Genomic DNA, 25,439 nt, shown 5'->3' with positions numbered 1-25,439 from the left:
CAGCTAGCTGACTTGTCATCCACCTGTGGCAGCACAGAGCCGCTAGCTGACTTGTCATGGTCTAATGACTGATCAACTATGAACTATCATCTTAATCCAAGTCTGATCGTTACTGGAGTCTCCATTTCATACTCAGCCTTTCCCTTCACTTACAAATTAACTACCGGGAAGGCAAAGGCTGCATTTTCACTGCTCACTGGAGCTCAGGGCCTGGCAGGAAAGAGAAGCCAAGCAGTAATGAAATGTTATTATTAACTCTGGACATGCAATACTGGGTGTCACAGGAATGTGCAGAGGGGGCTATGAACTCAGACCAGCGAAGCTTCCAGAAGGAAAGGACATCAATCCAGGCTGAAGGATGAAGGGAGCCAGTCAGGCAAAATTAGAAAGACGTGCTTTGAGAAGAAGATATGAACTAATGTTCTAATGTTCTCTGAAAAAGCCACCTCAATATTGAGACTCTGCACACTGATTGGCTGCTCGGAACCTTCTGATTGGGGGGAGTTGAAATGGTGCAGACCCAAAACTATCATTAGTTTCTTTAACAGCTATGCATTTCCCATCTGCTTCTAACCTAACACTCTTTGAGGAAAAGCCTTTGAAGTGTATTAAGTTTTTAACAGACCACTAGCTTCCACCACTCAGAAATCTAAGCCCGTTGGACAGCATCTATGATCATTAGCAGCAGTTCGGCCTATCTGGTGTCCCCGCCAATGCATACAACATGGGCATGGGCTCAAGAAGGAGTCAATGTAACCACGTCTGCAGTGCAGCATGCCTCTGGGAGGACCTGGGTCTGCACTCCTAGGCCAGAGAACTCATACTTGGATCAGAACAAAGTACCATATTCCTTTTGAAGTGAGAGCCGTGTTCTTACAGACAAAACCAGCCAGCATGTATTACTTAACTCTCCAAAATACACTTAGTGAATGCATTGACCCCCCCTCCCTGCACTGTGATGTGAAGATTCTCCCAAATAATTATTGGTTGTTTTAATGGAATCCATTTCTGAGACAGAGTAGAGCAGGGGTCTATAAACTCAAGCTCCAGGGCTGAATTCAGCTCAATACTTGTACATGCTTCATCCTTAAAGTAGGATTTTGTTCTAAGACTAGGGATGGGTTATATGGCAGATAGCACATGGCTAGCAAAGACTGAAATATTTACTTCTGAACTTTGTAGGAAAAAAAACCTTTTATTGATCCTACTGAGAAAATGAACCCCTGGGTATTTACATGTTAGAGAAAAGCAAAGAAAGACATGGAGAAAGGAGGCCAGGCTGGAGCAGGACAAGGCAGGACTCCAGTGCGGGCACCTGCATCCGCAGATCCTGGGACGCATGCAGCCACCTCTCATTGCTAGGCTCCCTGCTGTCCTGAGGGCTCCAGCTCTCTGTTCCTGCCCGTCTCTCCAGGCCCTGGGGTATCTGCATCGAAGGGAAACCCTAAGGGCCGCCTTCTCTGCCACATAGCTCTCTCCACCTGTCCACACCTCACCTAACATTGCCCTCTCTTTCTATTTAGTGTCTACGACTACCAAAGTATTTGTCCCAAGCATAGCCCCCAGCTGGTCTCGGTTCATCAAACTCCCCTCCAGAGCATCCCTGGTCCTGAGCTTGCTTCGTACGCAGGTCGTTAGCAGCTTGCCATATTCCAGTAAGCTATAAATCCTTTGTTTCAAAAAGCCAAGTCCTCCAGCCTAACCTGAATCTTGCTTTACCAGACACTTCACACTCTCTGGTGCGGCTCTCAGGGTTGTCACATGACAGCTGTCATGACTCTGCACTCTGTCCTCTGTTAGGGTGGCCTCCCGGCTCCCCCCCCCCCCCCCCCCGTATGTGTGTGTCAGGACCCTGATCACGTGGCCCTCTGCAGAGCCTTCTGGCTCCCAAGTCAGGCTGTCTGCTCCTTCTCAGGGGTGACCACACTGAGCAACTGCACTAAGGTAATATACTCATTAAACTTTCTCTTTGAAATTTACTAGCTTATTGAATAAAAACGGGTACAGCACAGGTCTGTTAAACTTATTTTAAAAAGAAAACAAAACTGAGACACCAGAGACGGGACCGCCAACCATATTTCTACCAGTTCAGGTGCGACGCTGAGTCACTGGGCGACTGATGTCACCTCCTGTGTGACACGGGGGCACTCTGGAGTCTAGTCATTACTCTTTGTTTTCTTGACTTCCAGCATGAGGAGGCTGTTGGAGCTGAAACAGGGAAACGGATGGGAATGCCTGCCTGAGAATGCGTTGGGCAAAATGATCACAAACATGCTCACAAAATGGCCAGAAACCAGAAATGCTCGGGCTGCTCCAAGCTACAGCAATTTCAGGTAAAAACTTAACCCTGAAAACGAGACCACACTGTGCTAAGCGTGGCCCAATTAGCCTTGCTGTTACGGCTACTAAAATGAACAAACAGACCTAGAATGCAAAAAATTTTAAATTGTATTTATTTTATCACCACTCAAAGCTGTCCTAATTTAATCCCATCCAGTGAGCTTTTTTCTTTCTTTTGCTCTCTGAGACAGGGTTTCGTGTAGACAGGCTGGCCTCAAGCTCCTCATGCTCCTGTCTCAGGGTTCAAGGTACTAGGACTACAAATGTGTCAACAGGCCTGGCTCCAGTCTAGAGAACTAAGGAGGTCTCTGACCGTGAACGGCTTCATAAAGAGAAGGGATAATAATCCCCTTAGTTACACAATATAAACCCACATTTGTTGTTTCTGAGACTTTCATGGAATAGAGCCTAGGAATTCACCAGCAATATTTTCAGAGAAAATAGCTTTCATACTCATGAAACCTAGTCATAAACGGTCCTGTAACTCTTGGGGGGGAAACCAGGGGTACTTCTGAGATAAATACAGGACAGGACATATGACAACAACATGGTAGTTAGGACCTGAGCTGCTAGGGATTATGGGAGCAAAACTATATTCAAACCAGACAAAGGGCTCCGAGTGACTAGAGATGTGCTGCACTGACACCTTTACCCAGTTTTCCCAGCTCATTTCCAGAGCGGAGCTGGGAGTAAGCCCACACACTTCCGTAACAGCCGGTGCATATCCCATGTGATCGCTTCAAAAGGTAAGGGAAAGATCAGGTCAGCCTCCAAAACCGAAACTCAAGAGCGATAAAACAGCAAAAACCACACTAAAGGAGCCAACCAGCCGACCACAACGGGGGCTGGTGGCCTGGCTCAGTGAGTAAAGGAATGTGCCATCAAGCTGACAATCTAAGTTCCATCCCTTAAGTCCGAGTGGTGAAAAGAAAGCAGTTACTCTCACGGGTGACGTGGCCTCCAACCTACATGTGCATGCCATCCACACCCCAAACAAATAAATCAACCTAAAAATGGTTTTTTAAAAAATACCACAATGGAAGAGTGTTTCTAACAGCAACACTCTAATATGTGTGTGTACTAGACTAAAATCTGTATGCAACACCCAACCGCGCATTTTACGTTCCTCATGTTGTGCTGAGTCCGAACCATAAAATTATTTCGTTGCTACTTCATAACTGTAATTTTGCTACTGTTACGTAAATATCTGATGTGCAGTTTATGTGATATGTGACCCCTTTGAAAGGGTTGGTCAACCCCCAAAGGGGTCATGACCCACAGGTTGGCCTGCTTTGAGGTGAAGTAGCTATGACTTTGTGAGGTGACTTTGAGGTAGCACTTCAGAAAATGCTTACTTAAGTGGGGTAACATTTTGGCTGTATTTTAACTTCTTTTTTCCAAGTCACAATCACTGAGCAGTGCTCATGTCATTTAGATGAGGCATGGGAGAGAAACAACACCTAAGGATGGTTCTGGGGCCAGGGGAAAAGTGAGGAGAAGTCAGTCTGTCTGTCTAAGGGAAAGGAGAAGGTGAGAAGTCAGTCTGTCTGTCCAAGGTTTGTCAGTTCAGGAGACGGGCCGTATTTCTCTTCACGTTGAATTTATCTGGTTTAAATATTTCAGTATTAACTAGAGGATGATTAGGAACCCACTTATATCTCCAGTGCAGGATTGATTTTGTTTCCCTTTGAATCTTCTCTTCTTTTTGTATATTTGTGTGTGTGTGTGTGTGTGTGTGTGTGTGTGTGTGTGTGTGTGTAATTTTGAATGACCACTAAAATGACCAAATAGTTTTTGTTGCAAAAATAAAAACCAGGTAAGATCGCAGAGGTGGCTGTTTAGCAGCCTGGCAGCTCTCCTGAGAGTCACAAAGCCCGGATGTGGCTGCACTCCCTCCTGCGTGCACCTTCAGTTCTGGCATACTGAGCCACAATGTGAGCACATTGCAAACATTAGCCAGAAACACAACTGTGGGAAACCAAATAATCCGCCGCAGGTTAGACCACAATTTCATACATTATTCTCCTCTGTGGGACATCTAGAAGGGACCTTTACAGTAAAACGTTAATTGCTGGCTACCTTAGTCAGGGCACTATTGCTGTGATGAGACACCATGACTGAGGCAACTTGGGGAGGAAGAGTTTACTCTGGTTACACTTCTAGGTGACAGTCTATCACCAAGGGACGTCAAGACAGGAACTCAAACAGGGCAGGAACCTGGAGGCGGGAGCTGATGCCGAGACCATGGAGGGTGCTGTTTATTGGCTTGCCCCTATGGCTTGCTCAGCCTGCATTCGCCAAGGACTGGCCCCACCCACAAGGGGTTGGGCCCTCCCACATCAACCACTAATTGAGAAGATGCCCCACAGGCATGCCTACAGGCACATGTTATAGAAGCGCGCTCTCAACTGAGGCTCCCTCCTCTCTGGTGGCTCTAGCTGTGTGTTAAGCTGACATAAAACTAGCCGGTACACTGGCCACAAAGCTTTTTCTAAATTTCCAGTATTAGTTAGAAGTATCCTTGAATGCAGAAACCTCAGGACAAAGGACACTGAAATGTCCTTAAAAAAAAAAAGAAAGATTAATTTCATTTTTAGTTGTGTGTCTGTGGGCTTGCAGGTGAATTTGAGTACAGGTGTTTCTAGAAACCAAAGAAGGGTATCAGAGCCCCAGAGCTAGAGTTACTGCTAGTGTGAGCCTCCCAGTGTTAAGTGCTGGAAACTAAACTTAGTATGAGCTCTTAACAGCTGAGCCATCTCTCCAGCCCCAAGACACAGAAGTTTCTAAGGTCTTACTACATGAGGCTTTCATCATTTTCAATTACAGTGCAATTAGCAATGCACATAAATGTTTCCCTCACGACACTTTGATAATTAAGGTTTAATCTTAATTATATTGCTAAGGGAAAATGGTATTAGAAACACTTATTTTACGTCCCCCCGCCTTTTTTTTACTTGCAAAGCTGAAAAGGTTTTTCATACTGTTCACCTCTCACATTAAAAAAAAAAAGGTTTATTTACTATTTGTACAGTATTCTGCCCGAATGTGAGCCTGTATGCCGGAAGAGGGCACCAGATCTCATTATAAATGGTTGTGAGCCAGCATGTGGTTGCTGGGAATTGTACTCAGGATGTTTGGGAGAACAGACAGTGCTCTTAATCTCTGAGCCATCTCTCCAGCCCCCTTCATTTTCTTTTCTTTTTTGCTTTTGAGACATAGTCTAACCCGACAGCCCTGGCTGGTCTGGAACTCTTAGAACTCAGCCTGATTCTGCCTCCCAAGAGGTTACATAGTTCTTAACATATTAAGATATAACCTTTACCAGATTTGTTGCAAATAATTTATTTTTTATTATCTTTGAAGTCACTGTATCTATAAACTTCCCTCTTATTTTCTTTCTTTTATTCTAAATTTAGTCAAGACATTTGACACATCCAAAATGACTATTTCCTTATAATTAAAATTACTGTATATATTCAGTTAACTTGAATTATAACTAAAACACAAAGTGCTACCCCTACTAAATACTTAACAGAATGTGGGGGAAAAATACCTTCTCCAGTTAGAGATATCTGTTACGCAGTCATACCTCTGTCATACGCCAGCCTCCTTACTATGACTGCTTCCTTATGTGCAAACCAATGGTCAATAACCTAACTATAATAGCTGGACTGTGTTTTCTACCCTGGTCACGACTGACCCATATCACCCGATCGTGATTGTTAGGAGCAGAAGTGGCTCGGAAACTGCTGAGTGAACTCTAAGAGATAGTTTGTGGTTTAGGCCCCTCCCGCCAGCTCACCAGCTAACGGCTTCTTCGTTAGCCGTAGACACACAAGGGGGAAGGGTATATCACAGCTGCCCCATACTTCAGCGCTGCCACACAGCCCAGCCACTGCCACACGAGGCACGTGCTGCCTAACCACTCACCAGGGTCAGCTCGCCATCCAACAAACCAGCAAACACGTGAGAAAAAAATTCTCACTGCTGACTGCCACTGAGATCCTTGAGTTATTTTTTTATACAACAATAGTTGAGTTTTATGCCTATCTTTGCATAAGAATGTTCATGGTTTGATGGTATAAACTCTTGTCTTTTGGAGAAAAGAACAAAAAATAGCGTTTCCTCTTATTTTTTTCCCTGCCTGTTGACACCATTCTGACTCAAAGGGCAGAAGCGACTAGCTTCTTTTTTCTCCAGTTTAACATGTTCAGGTGTTCTTTGTGTGCAGAATACACCACATGCACTTCCTGGATTCTCCTGCAGCACAGCTCCGCCCTCTAGGCCTCTAAGCCTTCTAGTGCACCATGACAGACTGGAAATGAACAGTAATTTCACTACTGGACGCCACCTAGCCCGAAGACTCACTCCCATGCTCCCAATCTGAGCAAAAGTTTTTGGAGACTGGGAATGAAGACGGAAAGTTCATTAAAATAAACAGCCCAGTTAGACTGAGTATCACTGCTTGACTTCTAAACACGAAACCCCATAGTTACCTTTATAAATTCTACCGATATTTTGCTTAAGAAGTATTCCCTTTTTTGGATGTTTATTAAGAGGTCAGCGTTAATTGGCTAGTTTGCAACTATAAAGTCATATGTTCAACTTCTTTGTGAAGGCATTTGAGTGTCCACACCCTGGATGTCAAGGGTAGAGAGAGATGAACAGGAGGCACCCCACATAGACGTATCTCAGTCATGTTAACTTAGCTTCTCCTTTAACCTAGGGATAGTTTCAAGGTCGCTGGCTTTAGTTATGTTAAGTGTCTATTGCATGCACAGCTCCAGTCCAGTAAACAAGGCGCCTCAAGGGACAACTCGCTCCCACGGACTCTAGATAACGAATCTCTCAAGATGAGCACAGCACAGGCTGAATTTTAAGCTGCTTGTGAAAGACAGGACAGTCATTGGCAGGAGAGGCTGGGGTGAGGATGTACCCCAAGCAGAAGAGATGAAGGGTAAAGCAAATGTAGGCATCATGGTCAGGCACAGGTAGTGAGCTACACAACAGTGAGCTGTGGTAGAACTAAAAGAAAGCTGAGGTGGGTGAAAGCCACCCCAACTCTTCTAAAGTGAGACATGCTCTGACATGCACTGATAAGCTCTCCCCAGCAAAATGAACATGTGTGTTTGGAATCAGACTTCAAGCTAGATTCAAGCCACAGACCCACGCTTAACCAAAGCAAACAGGCAAGCAATAACAGGGTTAACACAATCCATTTCTCCATAGCAGTCACTGGAAGTCAATTTCCCGGCCACACCTTTAAAGATATTCTTAAATTCACACACACACTAAAACCCCTCTGACATTTACTTATTTGTATGCATGTGGGTTTGTGTGCATGCGTGTGCCCTGGCCCTCATGAGTAGGTCCGAGGATGACTCATAGGAGTTGGTCCTCTCCTTCTACCGTGCATGTCACAAGGATGGACGTACTCAGGCCCTCAGGCTTTGGCAGCAGGAACCCCAACCTGCCGAGCCATCATCAGCCCAACACAGACACATATTTTTAAAGATATGTATGTATTCTATTATTTTTCACAAAGCAGAAAACCAAAGAATCCCTCCTGCCGCTCCTCACCTTCTGTTGAAATCCACCTGGATGGAATGATCAATCACAAGGTCGGCGGGACAGACCGGGTTGATTTTCTCTGGGTTTCCTCCCAACTTCTTCACGGCGTCGCGCATGGCTGCGAAATCAACCACAGCAGGCACGCCCCTAAGGAAAGAAAGACGCAGGCATAAAACAGCCGTGCGAGGGGCTGCATTCTGCACGCTGGCCAATGTTAGGACGGACAAGGGAGTCTCCTCAGAGGAGCTAACCACAGGAGACGTAGGAAAGTGAAGTGCCTAAGCATATTTCCTTGGGCAGAAGTCACACGGGTGGGAAGTGAGAGTAATCTCCTTCTAGAACTCCACTGACAAATTAACTTGGACACAAGAAACTGTGGGAATGCTGACACAAGAGCCCCGACTAGAGTGACAGCTTTCCAGAGCAACCCTTCAACTTTTGACTAGACTCAAACGAGTGCATATCTTGGAAATCAGATACCAAAGAAGTGACAGGTCTCTACAGTGAAAACTTCAAAATACCAAAGAAAGAATCTGAAAACGCCAGGAGATGGATAGGCTTCCATATTCACAGAAGAATCAATGTTGTAAAAGTAGCTATATTACCAAATCATCTGCAGACTCAGTGCAATCTGCATCAAAATAATGCTATTCTTTATAGAAATAGAAAAACACCACGTTAAAATCCACATAGGCGCACAAAGACCCTAGGCTGTCAAAGTAGCCCAGGCATCTTAGCTTCTTTTCTCGTTGCTGTGATAAATGATAACACACAACACTCATTTAGGGAGAAGCGGGTCACTGTGGTGTAACCCCGCCCTTCACGGTGGAGCCAAGGCAGAAGCCTGAAGCAGCTGCTCACATGCACAGCAATGCCTGGCTCTCCCACAGCACTCCACTCAGACAGTCTGGGGGCCCTGGCCTAGGGAATGGCCCTACCCACAATTAAGACAGTTCTCCCCACGTCAATTAATGTGATTGAGATAATCCACCACTGACATTTTCAGAGGCCCTGGAGACGACACTAACCATCACACTGAGCAAAATGAATACCGTATTTTTCAGACTATAAGACACCCCCAGTTCTTAGAGCAGTAAAACAAGAAGAACAGTAAGAACAGCAACTGGACCATAAGGCGCACCCTACCCCCCCTGCAACTTTTGGGGAGAAAAGTGTATCTTATGGTCGGAAAAATACAGTAATACTGGAGGTTTCATCATTCTTGATCTCAAGTTATATTGCAGGGTAATAGTAACTATGACCACCACCACCAGGGATGGGACTCGCACAGAAACAGACATATAGATCAATAAAATAGGATAGGTAATCCAGATATAAATTTACACAGTACTGTCCCCCAGATTTGGGGAAAATGCTGCTTTACACCAGAGAAAAGACAAATGATGCAGGGAAAACTGGCTATCTACATGTAAAGAGAAGACCCTCACTCACCTGCACAGACACCAACCTCAAATGGACCAACTGCCTAACATTAGACCTGGAGTTCTAAAACTATCAGAAGAAAAGTGGGGGAAACCTTTAAGACATAAGTGTGGGCAAGGGGTTTCTCTGTAGGATTTCAGTCTACCCAGGAAATAAGACCGTCGGCTGACAAACAAGACCTCATAAAATGAAAAGGCTTCTGCACGCAAAATGAAATCAAGTGAAAGGGCAGCCAACACAGTGGGAGACAATCTTTGCTAGCGATACAGCGGACAGAGACCAAACATCTAGAATATGCAGAGGTCTCAAAAAGCTTAAATTCCTCACTAGCCAACAAAGAAAAGCAAGTTGAAATTACGTTGGGGATTCCATTTCACCCCAGTCAGAACGGAAGTCAGTAAGAAAATCATCAACACTTATTGAGGACGGGGGCCAAAGGGAACAAAAGCACACAGAGTGGGTGGGAGTGGACATCGGTCCAGCCACAGTGAGCAGTCAGTACAGGGAGTGCTTAAAGAGCTTAGGTTTTAGATGTTCCACACAATACCACTCTTGGGTTCTTGCCCGAAGGCTCCAAGTCAACACATCGCAGAGACACTGCGCATCAGTGTTCACTGCAGCCCTGCCTCAGCAGCTAAGTTCTGCAACCGACTAGAAGTCTAAGGAAGAATAGTGGATAAAAAAACAAAAAAAACAAAACAGTATTACAGCACACACAGTGTGACAGTGCGGGTGTTGTTAGCTTGAAAGTAGTACACGTAACCCCAAGAGTTAGCCGTGTGCAGGAAAAGGAGTGCACCGGGGATAATGTGTAGAGGAAACCACGGCAATCGGAAAGACAGATGTACGCTTTCCCTCATTTGTGGTCCCTAAATTTTATGTAAATGTATCGCACATGAAAGCACATATGAAGCTGTCTAGGAGAGCAACAGGGACCACAGGAGGGGGCGGGGTGGGGAGGAAGGGCGAGCAGGCGGTAAGGGAGTAATACGCTCAATGGGCGTTACCCGCTGATGAAACAATGTGCTGAATACGAGGATCACACACAATTTTTAAAAAGTCGTTAGTTAGAATTCAGAAGAAACGAGCTGTTAATCAGACTTATTCGAATTAAGTCTATTATCTTCAAAATGTAAAATCTGCTGATTTTTCTACTACAAAAAGAACCTGGGTCCACCGAAAGAACGGAGAAACCTCACTGCAAAATGGGAAGATGGGCCTGAGGAATTGTGCCTCAACGGGCGGCAGCACGGATTTCAGGAGCAGCAGCGGGCGCCTGGCCTCAGGAAGTCTCTCCTCAGCCAGCGCAACAGTGTGCAGCAGGCACAGCGGCCAGCAATGGCCCCGGCTCTGTAGACCGCACAGCCCCGCGCATGCTCTCTTCCACCCTTCCCGATGTACCCTTGCCAGTGGCTAGGGGTGTAAGTGGCTGCTACAGACACAGCAGCATTTCTCTTGTTCCAGGGCTAAGAGAATCTTCCTTTTCCTTTAACTCCCGGTTACTAGGAGACAAAGCGTTTCTTTTAAAGTGAGAACTTTCTCGAGAGGCTGACAAAGCAGGCAGAGGGGAAGTAAACTGGCTCTCACGTAAAGTCTTGCAGGATGACGCGGGCCGGCTTAAATGGCACTTCTATGTTCTTATGTTGCATGACGCTCCAATCTAGGATATTTTCGATGTCGTTTTTCTTCACCAAAAACTCATCACAATTCCGGACGGCCGCCTCCAGGAGAACTCTGATAGAAAACGGTAAACGACCTAGGAGTAAAGGTAGAAAACATTAATAAACAAAAACAAAACCAAAAAAACAAAACAAAACAAAAAAAAACCAAACCACAAAACCAAAAACCAACACACAAACCACAGGGTACCTTTTGTTTAGAGCGCTCTTTGAGGGCACTCTTTAGATAAATTGATACACGACATTGGATTATTCTTCTAATAGGGAAAGGGGGCAATGTGACTGACAAGTTTAAAATGTATATGTGGTGAAAACTACGTATAGTGAGTGGATTTAGGAGGCATGCATTAGTTGAAAATATGCAGAGACTAGGGTAAAAAATTAATTTATTTATGTTAAGTGGTTAGTTTTTTTTGAATTCCTGTAACAGAAAGAAAAGTTCCCATTAACTCACCACAGTTCACCATCAGCCTAGCCTCTTCACTGTGTGGTATGTTGCAAGCGATACATATTTTTATAGATACACAGAATAAATATTTCTTAAGAAACTAATGCTCAACAAATGAGAACATGACACATTTACAATTAGACCCCTGGACACAATATAGCATGGTCGCTGCATATAAAAACAATAATTTGTTTAAAAAAATCTATTTTATTTGCAAAGTAAAAATTCTATCTTGAAATATGTGAAAGTGACTCCTATGAACTAGGAAAGACAGTAAGATGTGTATTTGGGAAAGTATTCGTGAGTCTGTGCATGTAGCCTTCCAAATCTCCTAAAGGCCAAACAATTGCATAATCAACTGTGTAAACGTGAAACCAGCTGCTAGCAGAACAATTGCACCACAGAGCAATGCACCCACCGTATCTTGAGTCCTCTAACTTTTTCAAATTGAAGAATCTCTTTCCTGGTTGTGCAGGGTCCAAGGGCTCAGCAAGGTGTGCAAATGGGTTCTTCATGATTATTGACAGTCAAGTGTCCCTGAAAAACAAAATAATTGGGAGGGACTAAGTGGAGAGTGAATATAACCAAAATATACTTTAGCTATGTATGAAATTCTCAAGGAATTAATAAAAATTAAAATTTAAAATAGAAGTTAATTTAATTTTTATTTTGGAAGCTGGGCCCTTTGGCAAAATTATGGCACACATTTACATATATAAATCACAGATTAACTTTTCAAAATGGTAGGTGGGATAAGGCTTAAATCAACACAAAAGTAACAGTCTCAAACAATTGTGTTTCCTTCCTTCTTTCTTTCTTTTTTTGAGACAGGGTTTCTCTGTGAAGCCCTGGCTGTCCTGGATTTGCTTTGTAGACCAGGCTGGCCTCGAACTCATAGCGATTCTCCTGCCTCTGCCCCTCTGAGTGCTGGGGATTACCGGGGTGCGCCACCATGCCCAGCCCAAATGTGTTTCTTGTAAAACTACCACGTCTGAAAGCCAGCATTAGCTTCTCAAAACAGCAAACAGCCCACGAACTTTGCATCTTGTTCCTACAGCCTTCCAACATTTTCCCACAAACTTTATGTCGAAAAAGAGGAAACAGAAGATGCCATCTCACAGAAGACCTTGGTTATATGAGCAGACCTCGAAGCTGGACGCATCTTTTGGCAGGAGGCAGGGGGCCACAGAGATGAGCTTACGCATCTGTAGCAATCTTGTGATCTCTCTGCCTCTGCCATCACCATTGGTGAAGCTGTGCCTCGCTTCAGCTGTGGAAGTAGGGACCAAGAGCCTGCTTTTTGAGACTGGTCTATGTGTTTCTATTTCTAAAATCTCTGCAGCACTTTTAGCAAACTTTAATATGACAGTTGGACATCTCCCTGATTTGCCTTGGCGTCTGATGGTAAACAGTGCGCTGTGTCCATGAGCCCATCTGCCCTCTCTCCCCCTGTCCTGCTTTTCCTCCAACTCCCCACATATGCTTGCAGGGGACAGCCACCCTAGCTCAGGAAGACACTATCTTTAGGTCCACCACACACATAAAAAGTGCTTTCATGTAACAACACAATTGAGAGAAAAACACACTGAAGTGGGACTTACCCTTCAATCTATTCCCCAATATTTTTATTTACTTTTATTTTATGTGTATGAATATTTGGTTGCATATATGAGTGTATGTGCCCTGTGTGTATCTGGTACTAGAGCAGGTGTCTGATCTCCTGCAACTGGGGTTAAGGGCATTTATGAGCTGCCATGTAGGTGCTGGGCACCAAATCTAGGTCCTCCCCAAGAATACCAAGTACTCTTAAGCCCTAAGCCACCGCTCCGGCTTCTCCCCAATATTTTAAATTTAAATAATGGTTAGCACTTCCCCTCTGCTTAATCTCAGGGTTTAGATGAGTAAATTATTATTTAGGTAGTCAATACAACTATAGAGTGATCAACATGCCAGGACGACATTATTGTACAGGATAGAAATGTTTTTGAGGAAAAGTCTCTAGATAGATGGCATAACTCTTCACAGAGGACACAGGAGTCCCTTTTGTGACTGGTTGGCTCAGGAGGAAGGCTTGGGTTTTATGCCTCTTTTACTAGCATTTACACTTCAAACTGAGTACTAAAGGTTTCTTAAAAAAAAAAAAAACTGTTACAAATCTTAAGAGAAATAGCTATCTGTGTATCTATCCAAAGTGCAGTACAAAACTACTGTGCCAAACCAAAAATCTTAAATTTAAAATGACTGAGAAGGCGTAATGTTTTGCCTATTGAGAGGATGACATAAATGCAAGATTTCATAATTAAACTCATGCAACTGGCCACAACTGAAACAGGTGTGCAAATAAACAGTGTACAAGATTAACTTTGGGCTATGCGTGTGACGGGCATATGACGCATAAACAGATGAATTTCATATGCAGAACTCATTTTATCAACTGAGAGATCGAATTGTGCACAAGCAAATACTTCAAAAGCCAAAATAATCTGAAAGAATATTTTGACGCAGGGTCTCACTATGTAGCCCTGGCTTGCCCGTTACTCACTATGTACTTATGCCAGTAATCCTGTGTTTGCCCCTTGGTGTTGGGATTACAGCTATGTGCCACCCTGTCCAGGTATAATGTAAAATCCGAAACACTTCTGTTCTGAAGCGCTTAACTCAGCCGGACTACGTAGTCTCTTTTTTTTTTTTTTTTTTTTTTGGTTTTTTGAGACAGGGTCTCTCTGTGTAGCACTGGCCTCGAACTCACAGCGATCCGCCTGCCTCTGCCTCCTGAGTGCTGGGATTAAAGGCGTGTGTTACCACGCCCGGCTACAGCCTATGTAGTCTTGGGGAGAAGCACTTCAAGTTGCCAGCCCAGCAGGGCCACAGCACACTGAGTCCAGCAGGGCCAGGCACACTGAGTCCAGCAGGGCCACAGCACACTGAGTCCAGCAGGGCCACAGCACACTGTCTCACACTGAGTGTTTTGTTGCTGTGACAAAACGTTGACCAAACCCAACTTGGGGGGAAGGAAATAATTTATTTCCTCTTCCAACTCTGGGGTCGCAAACCATTACTGAGGGAGGTCAGAGAAGGAACCTGACAGAAGGAAGCAAAGCGGAGGACACAGAGGAACACTGCTTGCCAGCTTGCTCCCCATGGCTCGCTCAGCCTGCTCTTTTGTACACCCCAGGACCACCTGCCCAGGCATGGCACCACTCACAGCAGCCTGGACCCTCGCATCAAGTATTAATCGAGAAGATGCCCCCACAGACTTGCCTTGTGGCTAATCTGACTGATGTGGTGGTGTGAGTGAGACTGTCCCCCCCTCCCTCCCCCCGCCCCCCCTCCCAGGGGCTTAGATGCTTGAATTCTTGGTCCCCAGTTGGTGGGACTGTTTGGGTAGTTTTAGCATGTGTGGCCTTGCTGGAGAAAATATGTCACTGAGGGAAAGCTTTGAGATTTAAAAGCTATGGGCCATTCTCAGTCTCCTCCCCCAATCCCTACCTGCCTGTAGCTCAAGATGTGCTTTGCTCTTAGACACCCCGGGCCTAACACTAGTCCTCATATGATTCCTGCTTTTCCAACCATCCTTCAAAGCCAGGTCGTATCTTAGGATGGATGCAGTGGCCAATATGGCTTCTGCAGAAACTGGCTTGTATGGAGAGTCCTCCCTGCCTCCCTCTCCTTAGGCAGCTGGTAACTCTAAGAAGGTTACAGCCGTGAAGCAAACTCTACTTGTGGACATCAGAGGAGAAAGGAAGCACTTCCTGCTCAGTGAGTAGGCACCAAGCTGAGGGCCTCAGCTTCTCAAACAGTGGGTTGCAACTCTGTATGGGGTCATGTGACCGTACCTGGGTGGGCTAGGAAAAATATGATGCAACTACGAGAAATCAACTCAAAATCAAACGAGTAATGATGCTGAGATGTTTCTGGCAGTCTTCACCCACACTGCCCTGAGTGACTTCTCTGCAGCCCTGGCTTTGAACACACACACGTGCGTTGCACATGCCGTTCAACACCTGACAATGTTACCCAACTCAGATTTAAGACTACTATAGGTTATGAACTGCAGTCAAAGTTTTCTGTTCTTACAGAAACACAGTGATTTAATTATGGAAAACAAAGACTTTTAATATTTCTTACTGACATTCCTGTAAGTATCAGATTAGTTTATCTTTGGGTTACACTGTATTCAAATGTTTGTCTTTTGTCTTAAGTGCAATTTGATTGCTAACTTGAGTTTCATTTTAAAAAACCATTACATGAATTTTGGATTGGGATTTCAATAGAGTTTCTATTAGTTTCTGAAATACAAATTTGCCACTTTGTACTATATATTTATATGAAGCAGCATTCTCAGCACTGGATCAGGATACCAATCAACTCTAATCCTGCAGTATCAAATATTCAGCCAGGATTTAATTCTTCATATAAAACAACACAAGTGCACTCATCCCATTGGTGTGTAAACTTGCCTTTTTCTTTAATACATATCAAAATTATACATAATTACAATTAACACATATATATCAAATTTTTACTGGAAAATACATTTCTTCATATTGACATTAGTAAGTATTTGGGTGCCTTGTTCTACACCTATACCGAAGGCCACGTAAAGCTCCCTCAATCACAGAGGGATCAGGAGGGAGAGATGTGGAAGTCACCCCTCATCCTGTCCTCTGCAGTGCTGTCGAGAGCTCCCTCAATGGAGCTCATCATCAATGCCATTTCACAGCTGTGGAAACAGCAGCTCCGAGGGATGCTACAATGTATTTATCCTAGGAGGAGACAGAATGAGGTTTGAACTCTGGCTGTTCCTGTTGCTGGACCACGTGGTGGGTATAAGGACTCTGGCTGTGAAAGTGATGCTGGCCCAGCCAGGCTACCCACCTGCCTCCGGCTGAAGACAGCTGCAGAACCCTCCAAGGACCAGCTAGCTCAGTAGTGAATGGTGGAATTATTCTTTCCTCTAGCACTATTCTGAGCCATGTCTTATCACATGTCCCTGCCCATCTTTACTGAGCCACAGGTCAAAAACAATAGGAGCTGTGTTACAGCAACTAAAAACTGGTTCTGCTTGGCAGTTGGGAAATAGTCACTCTTCATAAACCCGGAGGACTCAATCCAGGGGCACTCCAAGGCCCCGTCCACATTGCCACTCTCGGTGCAAGTGTCCTTACAGGAGGTCTCAGAGGTTTAGTAAGTCCACAGGAAATCCCCAAAGGACCACGTTTCAATGAGGAAGTGAGGGGACAGACTTCTGGATTGGGAACAGGTCCAGATCTAGCACAGACTCCAGGCATGGTCAATGCCTTCCCTGGTCAGACTGTAACCTACGCCTACCTCATGAGTACTGCTATAGTTCTACCAGCTCCAAAGCTCCTCCAAGACCTGCGGCTCTGTCCAAGAGAGCCAACAATCGGCTACTTTCGAGCAAACAGAGGCCCCGGCTTTCTTCTCTCTGTGCTTCTCTCCCTTGTGGCTTTGCCCCAGCCTCTGGTCTGTTTTCTCTATCTAATCTGCATCTAATAACACTGTAGACTGGAATGGACCCAGAGCGGGAACTGTGGATTTGGGGAAGAGGCCAGCACTTTATTCTAGCTTCTTCTGCTGGGGAAATGGAAAGAGTCGCTATCCACTGACGTATGTTTTAGGCTGCTGCCCTTTCTGTTTCACAGAATGTGGCTGTATTAGAGGCGAGAGGAAAAGCAAACACATACAAAGGAGAAAAGAAAAATAAGAAAGAAAGAAAGAAAGACTGCGCCATGCTGTCTTAAAGAGTGATGCTAAAGCAATCATTTAAAGCCTGCCCTCCTTGGAAGCTTAGCTGAATTCTTGGGGCTGTGGAACCCTCGCCTCTGGCCATTTAGTCAAGTGAAAGCACTAAGAGACACCTGCACTGGGTGGGAAACCGTTCACTGTACCTGCACAGTAGAGTAGAGAATACAAACACTGATTTTTCTTTTTTAGAGGAAACCAAAAAAAAAAAAAAAACCAAAAACCAACCAAACACACACACACACACACACACACACACACACACACACACACACCCCTAAGTTTCAGGTACAAATAGCCAATCTGAGGTAGAGATACCATGCGGGTAAGGTTCTGAGTCTGGGCTCCTCAGTCTTGCTGGTAACTGCCCAATGGCCTCAGGGTGGGATACTTGCCAGGTCTGGGGCCTTCACTTGCGCACATACATCTAGCATGACCTTAACTTTCATCACACCCTAAGCAAACCTTGACCTGGGCTGTTTGCAAACATCACCAAACGAGGCTGCACCTTTGTACACAGAGGTTTAGCAGGCCTGTAATCCACTTAATAAATCGTTGGCTGTCAGTTTCTGGAAGCAGGACAGCTAAGTGAAAGGATTTGTATGCCTGTGTTTCCCTCCCGCCCCCCAAGCACTCAGGAAAGGCTGTGTTAGTGTAATGGTCCTTCTAGGCAGAGTGAATGGAGGTGCACAGACAAGGCAAGACAATTTGCTCTTATATTTTGTCAAGTTTTGAGAGATTAAAAAAAAACAACAATCTTTACAGTTCTTTAACAGCTAAAGAAGTTGAATATTTCCTATCTGTCTGTTTGTTATGTGTGCGAATTTCTTTTGGAAACTGCTTGTCTGCCAGTAGGGTCAAACTGAGTGACAAACTGAGATGGCCTCTGGTGGGTGACCGCACGCTCTCATCCCCAAGGAAAGTAAGTGGGATACAAATGTGGCTGAGAGTCAGGTCTGTAACCCCAGAGAGGACGGGACAGCCCTTGCTCTGAGTCTGGGCTCAGACTCTGTGAGATTTCCCCTTACATAAACGGGGCTCGAAAATGTGTTGCGCGCTTGCAAAACAAGAGCCTCTCTTAATCCAGCAGCAAGAAAAGAAGGTGCTTTGCTCTGTATGGCTCCAGGCTAAACTCCCCTATCCAAGCAGCAATCTAACTGGAGGGTTGTATGAGAAAGACTTGGGTAGTGCCTATGGATGGATGCCAAACCATCACTCTTGCTTGAAAAGCATGCCGAGACATATCCTACACAGCAGCATCAGTACCTAAGGGCACATGCTGTTTTTTGTTCAGCAAAGGCATATGTGTTTGTAACAGGTGATACATCAGTTGACTGCCAATGATCAGGGTGGGAAAAAAAAAAAGGCGGCATCTTCTCCCTGTGACTCCAGCCTACAGACTAACTAGGCCTATGTTACATCTCACTATCAGAGTTGAACCCTGACAAGCTACCTGATGCTCAACTGGCCCTACAGTCAACACTGCCCTCGTACCCTCGGAGGAAGAAGCGGAGGAGTGGTCCTGCTAACAGAACCCCATTACAAGTGGGGTGAGTGCCGAATTCGGGGCTTCTTGGGAACTGCATGCTCTGCTCAAGCCTGATGGGGCAGGAGTCACCCCTCTGGGCTCTGAAGCACAGACAGCACACCCTCAGGACTGCTCACTTGGGACACCCAGAGAAAACAAGAGCAGGGTGCAGATTTATAAAGTCTATGTCATAAACAGACAGAGACTTCCTTGGCATTTCTTGCTAGGTGGCCTCCTTTTTCAGAGTTCATTCTAAATGTATACAGCCTGAATGTTCACAGCTCCAAACTCAGCCACCACATGTTTAAGGTTTACTTTAGTTCACTGGAAAGACAACTATTCTTTTTTTTTCTCTCTCATTCTTTCATTCTTTCTTTCTTTTTCTATTTAAAGAAAAATCAATTCGTCCTATTCCTAAACTGCTGTTAAGTGTCTAAACATTATGCTACTTATAAACAACTTTTACGTTAAAATTTTTTTCTAAGGATGTCTATGTAAGCATAAACACTGAGGTCAGATGCCTCCAGGAAGGCAAAATCACCATGGCTTGCCCTCAGCTCATCCACAGGGCCTTCTAACAAAGGCTTCGCTGTTCTGCATGCTGTGGGTGTATGTGGGAAATGGATTTATTTCCTCAGAGACAGGGCAATTCTGATCCTTTCAGCTATTTATAAAAGTGATTTAGACCAAATGAAAACCTCTTAACTTATAACTAAAAGCTAGGGTCTTGTTTATGACATTTGTAACTAAATACCTTGGAAAGAGACTCCAGTACAATTATCTATTTTGGGAAAGCATAGACAAAGTCTTGGGGAAAGCAATGACTCTATGACACCAGGTCTGAGGCAGGCCAGATGGCCCAGTGGTTAAGAGCACTTACTGCTCTTCCAGAGGCTCTGAATTTGATTCCCAGGACTCACATCTCACAGCCACATGTAACTTCAGCTCCAGATGATCTCACGCCTGTTTCCAACCTCTGTAGGCACTGCACACCAACACACACACACACATACACACACACACACACACACACACACACACACACACACACACACACCCCTTTAAAAAATTTCTGGGTGTAGTGGTGCATACCTTTAATCCCAGAACTCAGGAGGCAGAGGCAGGTGGATCCGTATGAGTTCAAGACCAACCAAATCTACACAGTGAGTTCCAGGACAGCCAGAGTTACATAGTGAGACCTTGACTCAAAACAAAACAAACAAACAGAAAACCAAAACAAACAAACAAACAAACAAAAAACCAGAACAATGCCCCCCCAACAACCAACCAACCAAACCCAATAAAGTTGTCTCCTTTCAGCAGCACATTTTTTGTTGAACACCAATTATATGCTAGGCACAAGGCTGCCAGGGAGCTGAAAGCACCCCTCTCAGAAGGCCTGGCCACCAGGCTGTCTCTTCTTGGCAAATTTACAAGTTATTTATTGGTCTATTTCCTTTCAGTCTTCTGTCCTATCCCAGATAACTATATGACTATATTAGGCCATATCTTTCTAGATTTTTATATGGATGTTAAAAATTAGTTTTCACTTACGCACCGAACATTTCTGTGCGTCACTGTCCCATGTACACAATGCGACTGCAGGTCTAAGGTAAGGCTGGACAGTGGTCTAAAGAGTCCTCTTTAAGGAAAAACAATTTCCTGACTTGTGCACTCAGTGGATACTTACAGTATCTGATACGTATCAGGAACTGTGCAGGTCCCAGGGAGACACCAGCAAAGAGACAGAGACTAAGCTCCTGCCCTTATCAGCCAGTACACACAGATTAAACAGGTAAACCAGTATACAAACAGAATGTGTGTGGGGACCTGCTCTTTGGTAAAGCAGCACAAGGGCATCAGGCGGTTCAGAGCCAACGGGAAGGAAGGTCAGGGGATCAAAGCTCCCTCACTGAAGCCACCAACGCAGCAGAGATTGAAGGCATCAGTGATCTGCAAGCTGAGAGGCTAAGTGAGGCTTTTCAGCCACTGGGGGGCTTTGGTAAAGACAGCTACACATTCCTGGCTGTCTACCTGGCTTAAATCATAGGCTTTCAGCACAAACATTTGATGAAACATGAGCTCAGCAAGAAAATATTAGATTATAATTAAGATATGGCTACTTCCTGTTTCTAACCTAACCCCTGTTTCTCTGAAGTGCATTACTAAGTGACACTGGGAATCCTTGGGACAACAAAGAAATGATCCTGTCTCACTTAACAGATGTGCATAAGCTCTGCAAAATAGTCAGGATTTGGGGGGGGGCAGGGACAAGTTCTCTCCTCTTTGCAGGCTTCCCAATCTTGGAGGGAGCAGTGTCCATATCCAGATCTTGAAAACAAAGCATTAACTCATTTTAAGTTAGTTGAAGTAAAGCAAGACCACAGAAGACTCATTTTTTACTTTTAGTATCACTGGGGCTAATAAAAACAGCTTCCCAAAATGTTGCTGTGTTTCAGCATTTATAAACCCTGGAGTCATCTAGGAAAAACAGCCACCCTGGGGACACAGGACACTTCTCCACAGAGCAGAGGTGCTGAGGCAGAGCTCAGGGTCTAGACCAGCCTGCCTCACTCTCTGCTCTGCTGGGGAAGACTACCCTCAATTCCCCTGGGTATGTGGGTCTTCTCCCTGAGGTTTCTTATGGTCATTAGTGGGCTTAGCGAGTGTTGCCCAGATACTCCAACTAAGCTCTTCTGCAGCTAAGTTGTGTGTGTGTGTGTGTGTCAATGTGTGAATGTGTGTGTCAGTGTGTGCATGTGTAGATAAATGTGTGTCAGTATGTAAATGTGTGTTGGTATGTGAATGTGTGTCAGTATGAGAATGTGTGTAAAAATGTATGTGTGGCTGTGTGTGAATGTGTGTGTGAATGTATGTGTGTCAGTGTGTGAATGTGTGTCAGTGTGTGAATGTGTGTGTGAATGTATGTGTGTCAGTGTATAAATGTGTGTCAGGGTATGAATGTGTGTGTTAATGTGTACAAATGTATGTGTGTCAGTGTGTAAATGTGTGTGTCAGTGTGTATAAATGTATGTGTGTTGGTGTGTAAAAGTGTGTCAGTGTGTGAATGTGTGTGTATATAAATGTGTGTCAGTGTGTGAATGTGTGTCACCGTGTGAATGTGTGTGTATATAAATGTGTGTCAGTGTGTGAATGTGTGTGTGCTGTTTTTTGTGACTTCCTTGGAGCATAACCCAAGCTGGCCTTCCACTCTTGATCCTTTTGCCTCAGCGTCCCAAATGCTAGAATTTGAGGCCTATGTGCCAGCATACCTGGCTTACATGTGAGTTTTGAGAAAAAGCAGAGGGGACGCATTACATAGCAGGGCCAGCTGAGACTTTTAAAAGCTGAATGGTTTCCTCAAGCCCTTGAATTTATGTGGTGATGAACTTGCGACTTAAGTTTAAAAATGACAAAGGACATCACCACAAAAGTCTGTATGTGCAGCCTCCAGGGACCTCACAGGGCCACTTTTACCTTGGCATTCACCAGGTTTTGGAGGCCCAAAGCGGTCTCTACTCAGGGCCTCAGAACTGTGTGGACTCAGAGAGGACACTTATGCAAAGGAGTTCCCAGAAGCTCACTATATAACCCCATCTCAACGGCTTCCCTGTCTCTTTGCCCAGGGGCATCATCACAGCGAGGGGGTGGCTACTCTGAAGCCAGAGGCAGAAGTGTTGACATAGGGACTGCAATGGCAAATGCAATCCCTCAGACTTTTAGGCAGTAACCTCCAGCTCAGTAAATCACATGCGGAATGGATTACACACGTGACTCCCACTCTTTAGGTAAAAGATGTGACAAGTAATGGAGTGACATTAAATCTTGGTATCTGTGCCTCTTTGGACTAAGGAGGGAATATCCAACATATGTTTCCATAGGTGATGAAAGACTATGGGTTGCATCAAAATCGACAAAGATCCGATCTCAATAAGAGAAGCTCCCCAAGCTGGGTGCAGCAGTGGCGCACGCGCTTAATCCCAGCACTCGGGAGGCAGAGGCAGGCAGATAGATCTCTGTGAGTTCGAGGCCAGCCTGGTCTTTGGTCTACAGAGCAAGTCCAGGACAGCCAAGGCTACACAGAGAAACCCTATTTTGGAAAAGAGAGGGAGAGACAGAGAGCGGCTTCCAAATGAAAGGCACTACTCAAGGAAGAGATGAAGAAAGCCTATCCCTGGAGACAGCTGAACAAGCCAGCTGCGGAGGGGCAGATAGCCCATCCGGCTGGCAGACCGGGAAACCTTGATGCAGAAGTGTACTGTTGGTGAAGGACAGACAACCAGGACTGCAGTTATGGCAGAGGATCATCACATCAATGGCTGAGCGGACCTTCGTAAGGACACGTGAACTGTTAAGTTTGTGGGACTGATAACTGTTTCTATTGTGAAACTTAAACTGTGTACAATTTTTAGCTTAAACTCAAAGGAGTACACTGTAGAGGAATTTTGATTCAGAACATGGCTGCTCTGGCAAGAGGTCAAAAGACCTTCTTAGGTCTCTGTGATCTGGCTGGAACACCAACAACGCCTTCAGTTCTGGAGACAGAGGCCAGCAGATCTGAGTTCAAGGCCAGCCTGGTATAGAACAAGTTTCAAGTAAAGAAAAGCTTAGGTCTAGGCATGGTGGTACACGCCTTTAATCTCAAACAATGAAGGGAATAAAGGTAGTTTGTAGAAGGAAGCGCCCATGTTTGAAAGTGACGTTTGAGCGGCAGAAAAGATTTGACAGAATAGGATATGCCCAACTCTCAGGAGAAGAGCGAGGGAAGGGACGCTGTTTAAGGGGCAATGCAGAGGAGAGGGAGGGAGGAGGGAGGAGGGAGGAGGGAGGAGGGAGGAGAGAGGAGAGAGGAGAGAAGATAGTTTAACTAGGACAGTAATATAGAGACAGGTTGCAGAGAGAGAGGGGAGGGGGGAGGGAGAACTCAGGTGAAGACTGAATGAGCCAGAGAATGAGAAGGAGGCAGGAGATTAGAGCCGACTGCTGGAGTTAGCTTGAGGCCAAGCAGAGCAGCTAGGGGCCCGAAGAGAAGCCAGATTGAATAAATCAGCTGGGAGAGGAGTTAGAGCCAGAACAGCTGAGTTGAACCAGCCAGCCCAGAGCCCAGAAAGAACAAGTAAGGGTGAGCTTATTAAGCAGTGAGTCTCAGAGGCTGAAAACATTCTAAGCCCAGGTTAGATTTAAGGTGGCTAGAAGCTTCTAGGACAATGCCTAGGTTGGCGGGTGGAGGCAGTAAGCCTCCAAGACAACAATTTAAACAGGCTAATAAAAGTTCATTTTACAAATCATAGGGACAGTGTGCCCAGCACTTAGGTAAACTCTTGACAGCCAAGTGTGAGAAACCGCTGGCTCTGAGAATGAGATGCCACTCTGAAGTTTTAGCGCACTCAGCCGTTCAGCGGTAAGCACCAGTGCTGAGCAGCTCTGACATACAGTGCCTACCAAGGTGGCTTCATGTCCGTGCACGTTTGTAACATTTAACTCCCCAATTCTGCTGTTTCAAATGTGCACTTTAGTCTAACTGCCTCTTAGGGCTGTAGACACGAGTTTCTTCTATTTTGTTAAACCTCACTTTGTTTCTTTGTGGATTTAAGGTCACAGTGCCGGTCTGTACATCTCTGCCCACATGGGAAGGGGTCCTGGGATAAACGAAGGAGCTAACACATTGGGCACAGTGCATTCTGGGAGCTCCAGGACATGGGTTACAGTATTTGGTAAGACTGTTACCAACTTACTTCATGAAGCTTGGTAGCTAGAAAAGTAGCCTGTTTTTCTTACTAAAAAAGTTTAACCTGCACCTTAAACATATTTACTAAGCAAAGGCAAAAAGAGTTAATCCAATAAAAGTGATACTATCAGATATGTACTTTTAGGTATTTTTCCTGTGGTGAAAAAGCATCTTTAAGGTTGAACAGACCCTAAAGGCTCCTCCAAGTATGAATGTAACAAACCAGATACCAAAACCTCAACACAAAATGAACAAGTGGACCAGCACCACTCTTTATATTTTTTTTAAATCTGTGCAAAGAAGAAAAAATTTATATTCAGCTGTAGGTAATTCTGAAAATATATTTTTTAATAATTATGTTACAAACTTTCCCTCCATTGATTCTTTAAAAAAAATTTTTTTTTAAATTCTGTCTTTTGCTTTTTTGACAGAAGGTTTCTCTGTGTAGCCTTGGCTGTCCTGGAACTCACTCTATGGACTTGGCTGCCCTCTAACTCAGAGTAAAGGCAGGCAGCACCACTGCCAGCTTTGAAAATATTCTTAGTTAATGCAGATGAGCGCGGTTCTGCCTGAATGCGTGTATGTGCGCCATTTGGGCGCCTAGACAGGTGGAGAGGTCAGAAGGCGGCGCTGGACGCCATGTAACTAAAGTTTCAGAAGTTGTGAGCTCACAACAAGTGGGCTCTGGGAACAGAATCCAAGCCCCTGGATGATCAGCTAGCGCTCTTCAACCACTGAGGCATCCATCCCCAGGCGCCCCCCCATCCATCCGCAGGGCGCCCCCCCCCAGCCACTCTTAGCCACTCAGCCCGGCAGGTGTTTCTTGAGGCTCTTCGCAGTAATTACAAGGTCCCGTAGGAGAAAAAGAAGATAAAAAGACACACCTTTATCCAAAGGTTCCCGCCTGACAGAAAAGACTAACACTTACCTAACTAG

At 45.0% G+C, this 25,439-nt stretch overlaps 1 protein-coding gene and 1 long non-coding RNA gene across 3 annotated transcripts in view; one reads left to right on the top strand and one right to left on the bottom strand.

The window, feature by feature from the left end:
- ACO1 (aconitase 1) overlaps positions 1 to 25,439 on the bottom strand; it is a 59,577-nt gene that overhangs the window by 30,060 nt on the left and 4,078 nt on the right. The window contains exons 2-4 of the mRNA XM_084799736.1: positions 11,900 to 12,018; positions 10,942 to 11,110; positions 7,921 to 8,058 (exon numbers count right to left, since the gene is read on the bottom strand). Of these exons, the coding sequence (XP_084655862.1) occupies positions 7,921 to 8,058; positions 10,942 to 11,110; positions 11,900 to 11,996 (404 nt within the window). The 5' untranslated portion in view covers positions 11,997 to 12,018. The remainder of the gene's footprint in view (positions 1 to 7,920; positions 8,059 to 10,941; positions 11,111 to 11,899; positions 12,019 to 25,439) is intronic.
- On the top strand, positions 289 to 23,552 carry LOC311607733. 2 transcript variants are annotated; one of them, XR_014782718.1, is made up of 4 exons: positions 289 to 1,944; positions 2,190 to 2,333; positions 18,680 to 18,797; positions 22,657 to 23,552. It is a non-coding gene; the product is annotated as an uncharacterized lncRNA (long non-coding RNA). The 2 variants fall into 2 exon arrangements; XR_014782719.1 differs by lacking the exons at positions 18,680 to 18,797; positions 22,657 to 23,552 and adding an exon at positions 12,539 to 13,929.

The sequence above is a fragment of the Acomys minous genome (assembly GCF_964271855.1).
Source record: "Acomys minous genome assembly, chromosome: 1".
NCBI classification, from domain to species: domain Eukaryota; kingdom Metazoa; phylum Chordata; class Mammalia; order Rodentia; family Muridae; genus Acomys; species Acomys minous.
This window is presented reverse-complemented; position numbering and strand designations above follow the sequence as displayed.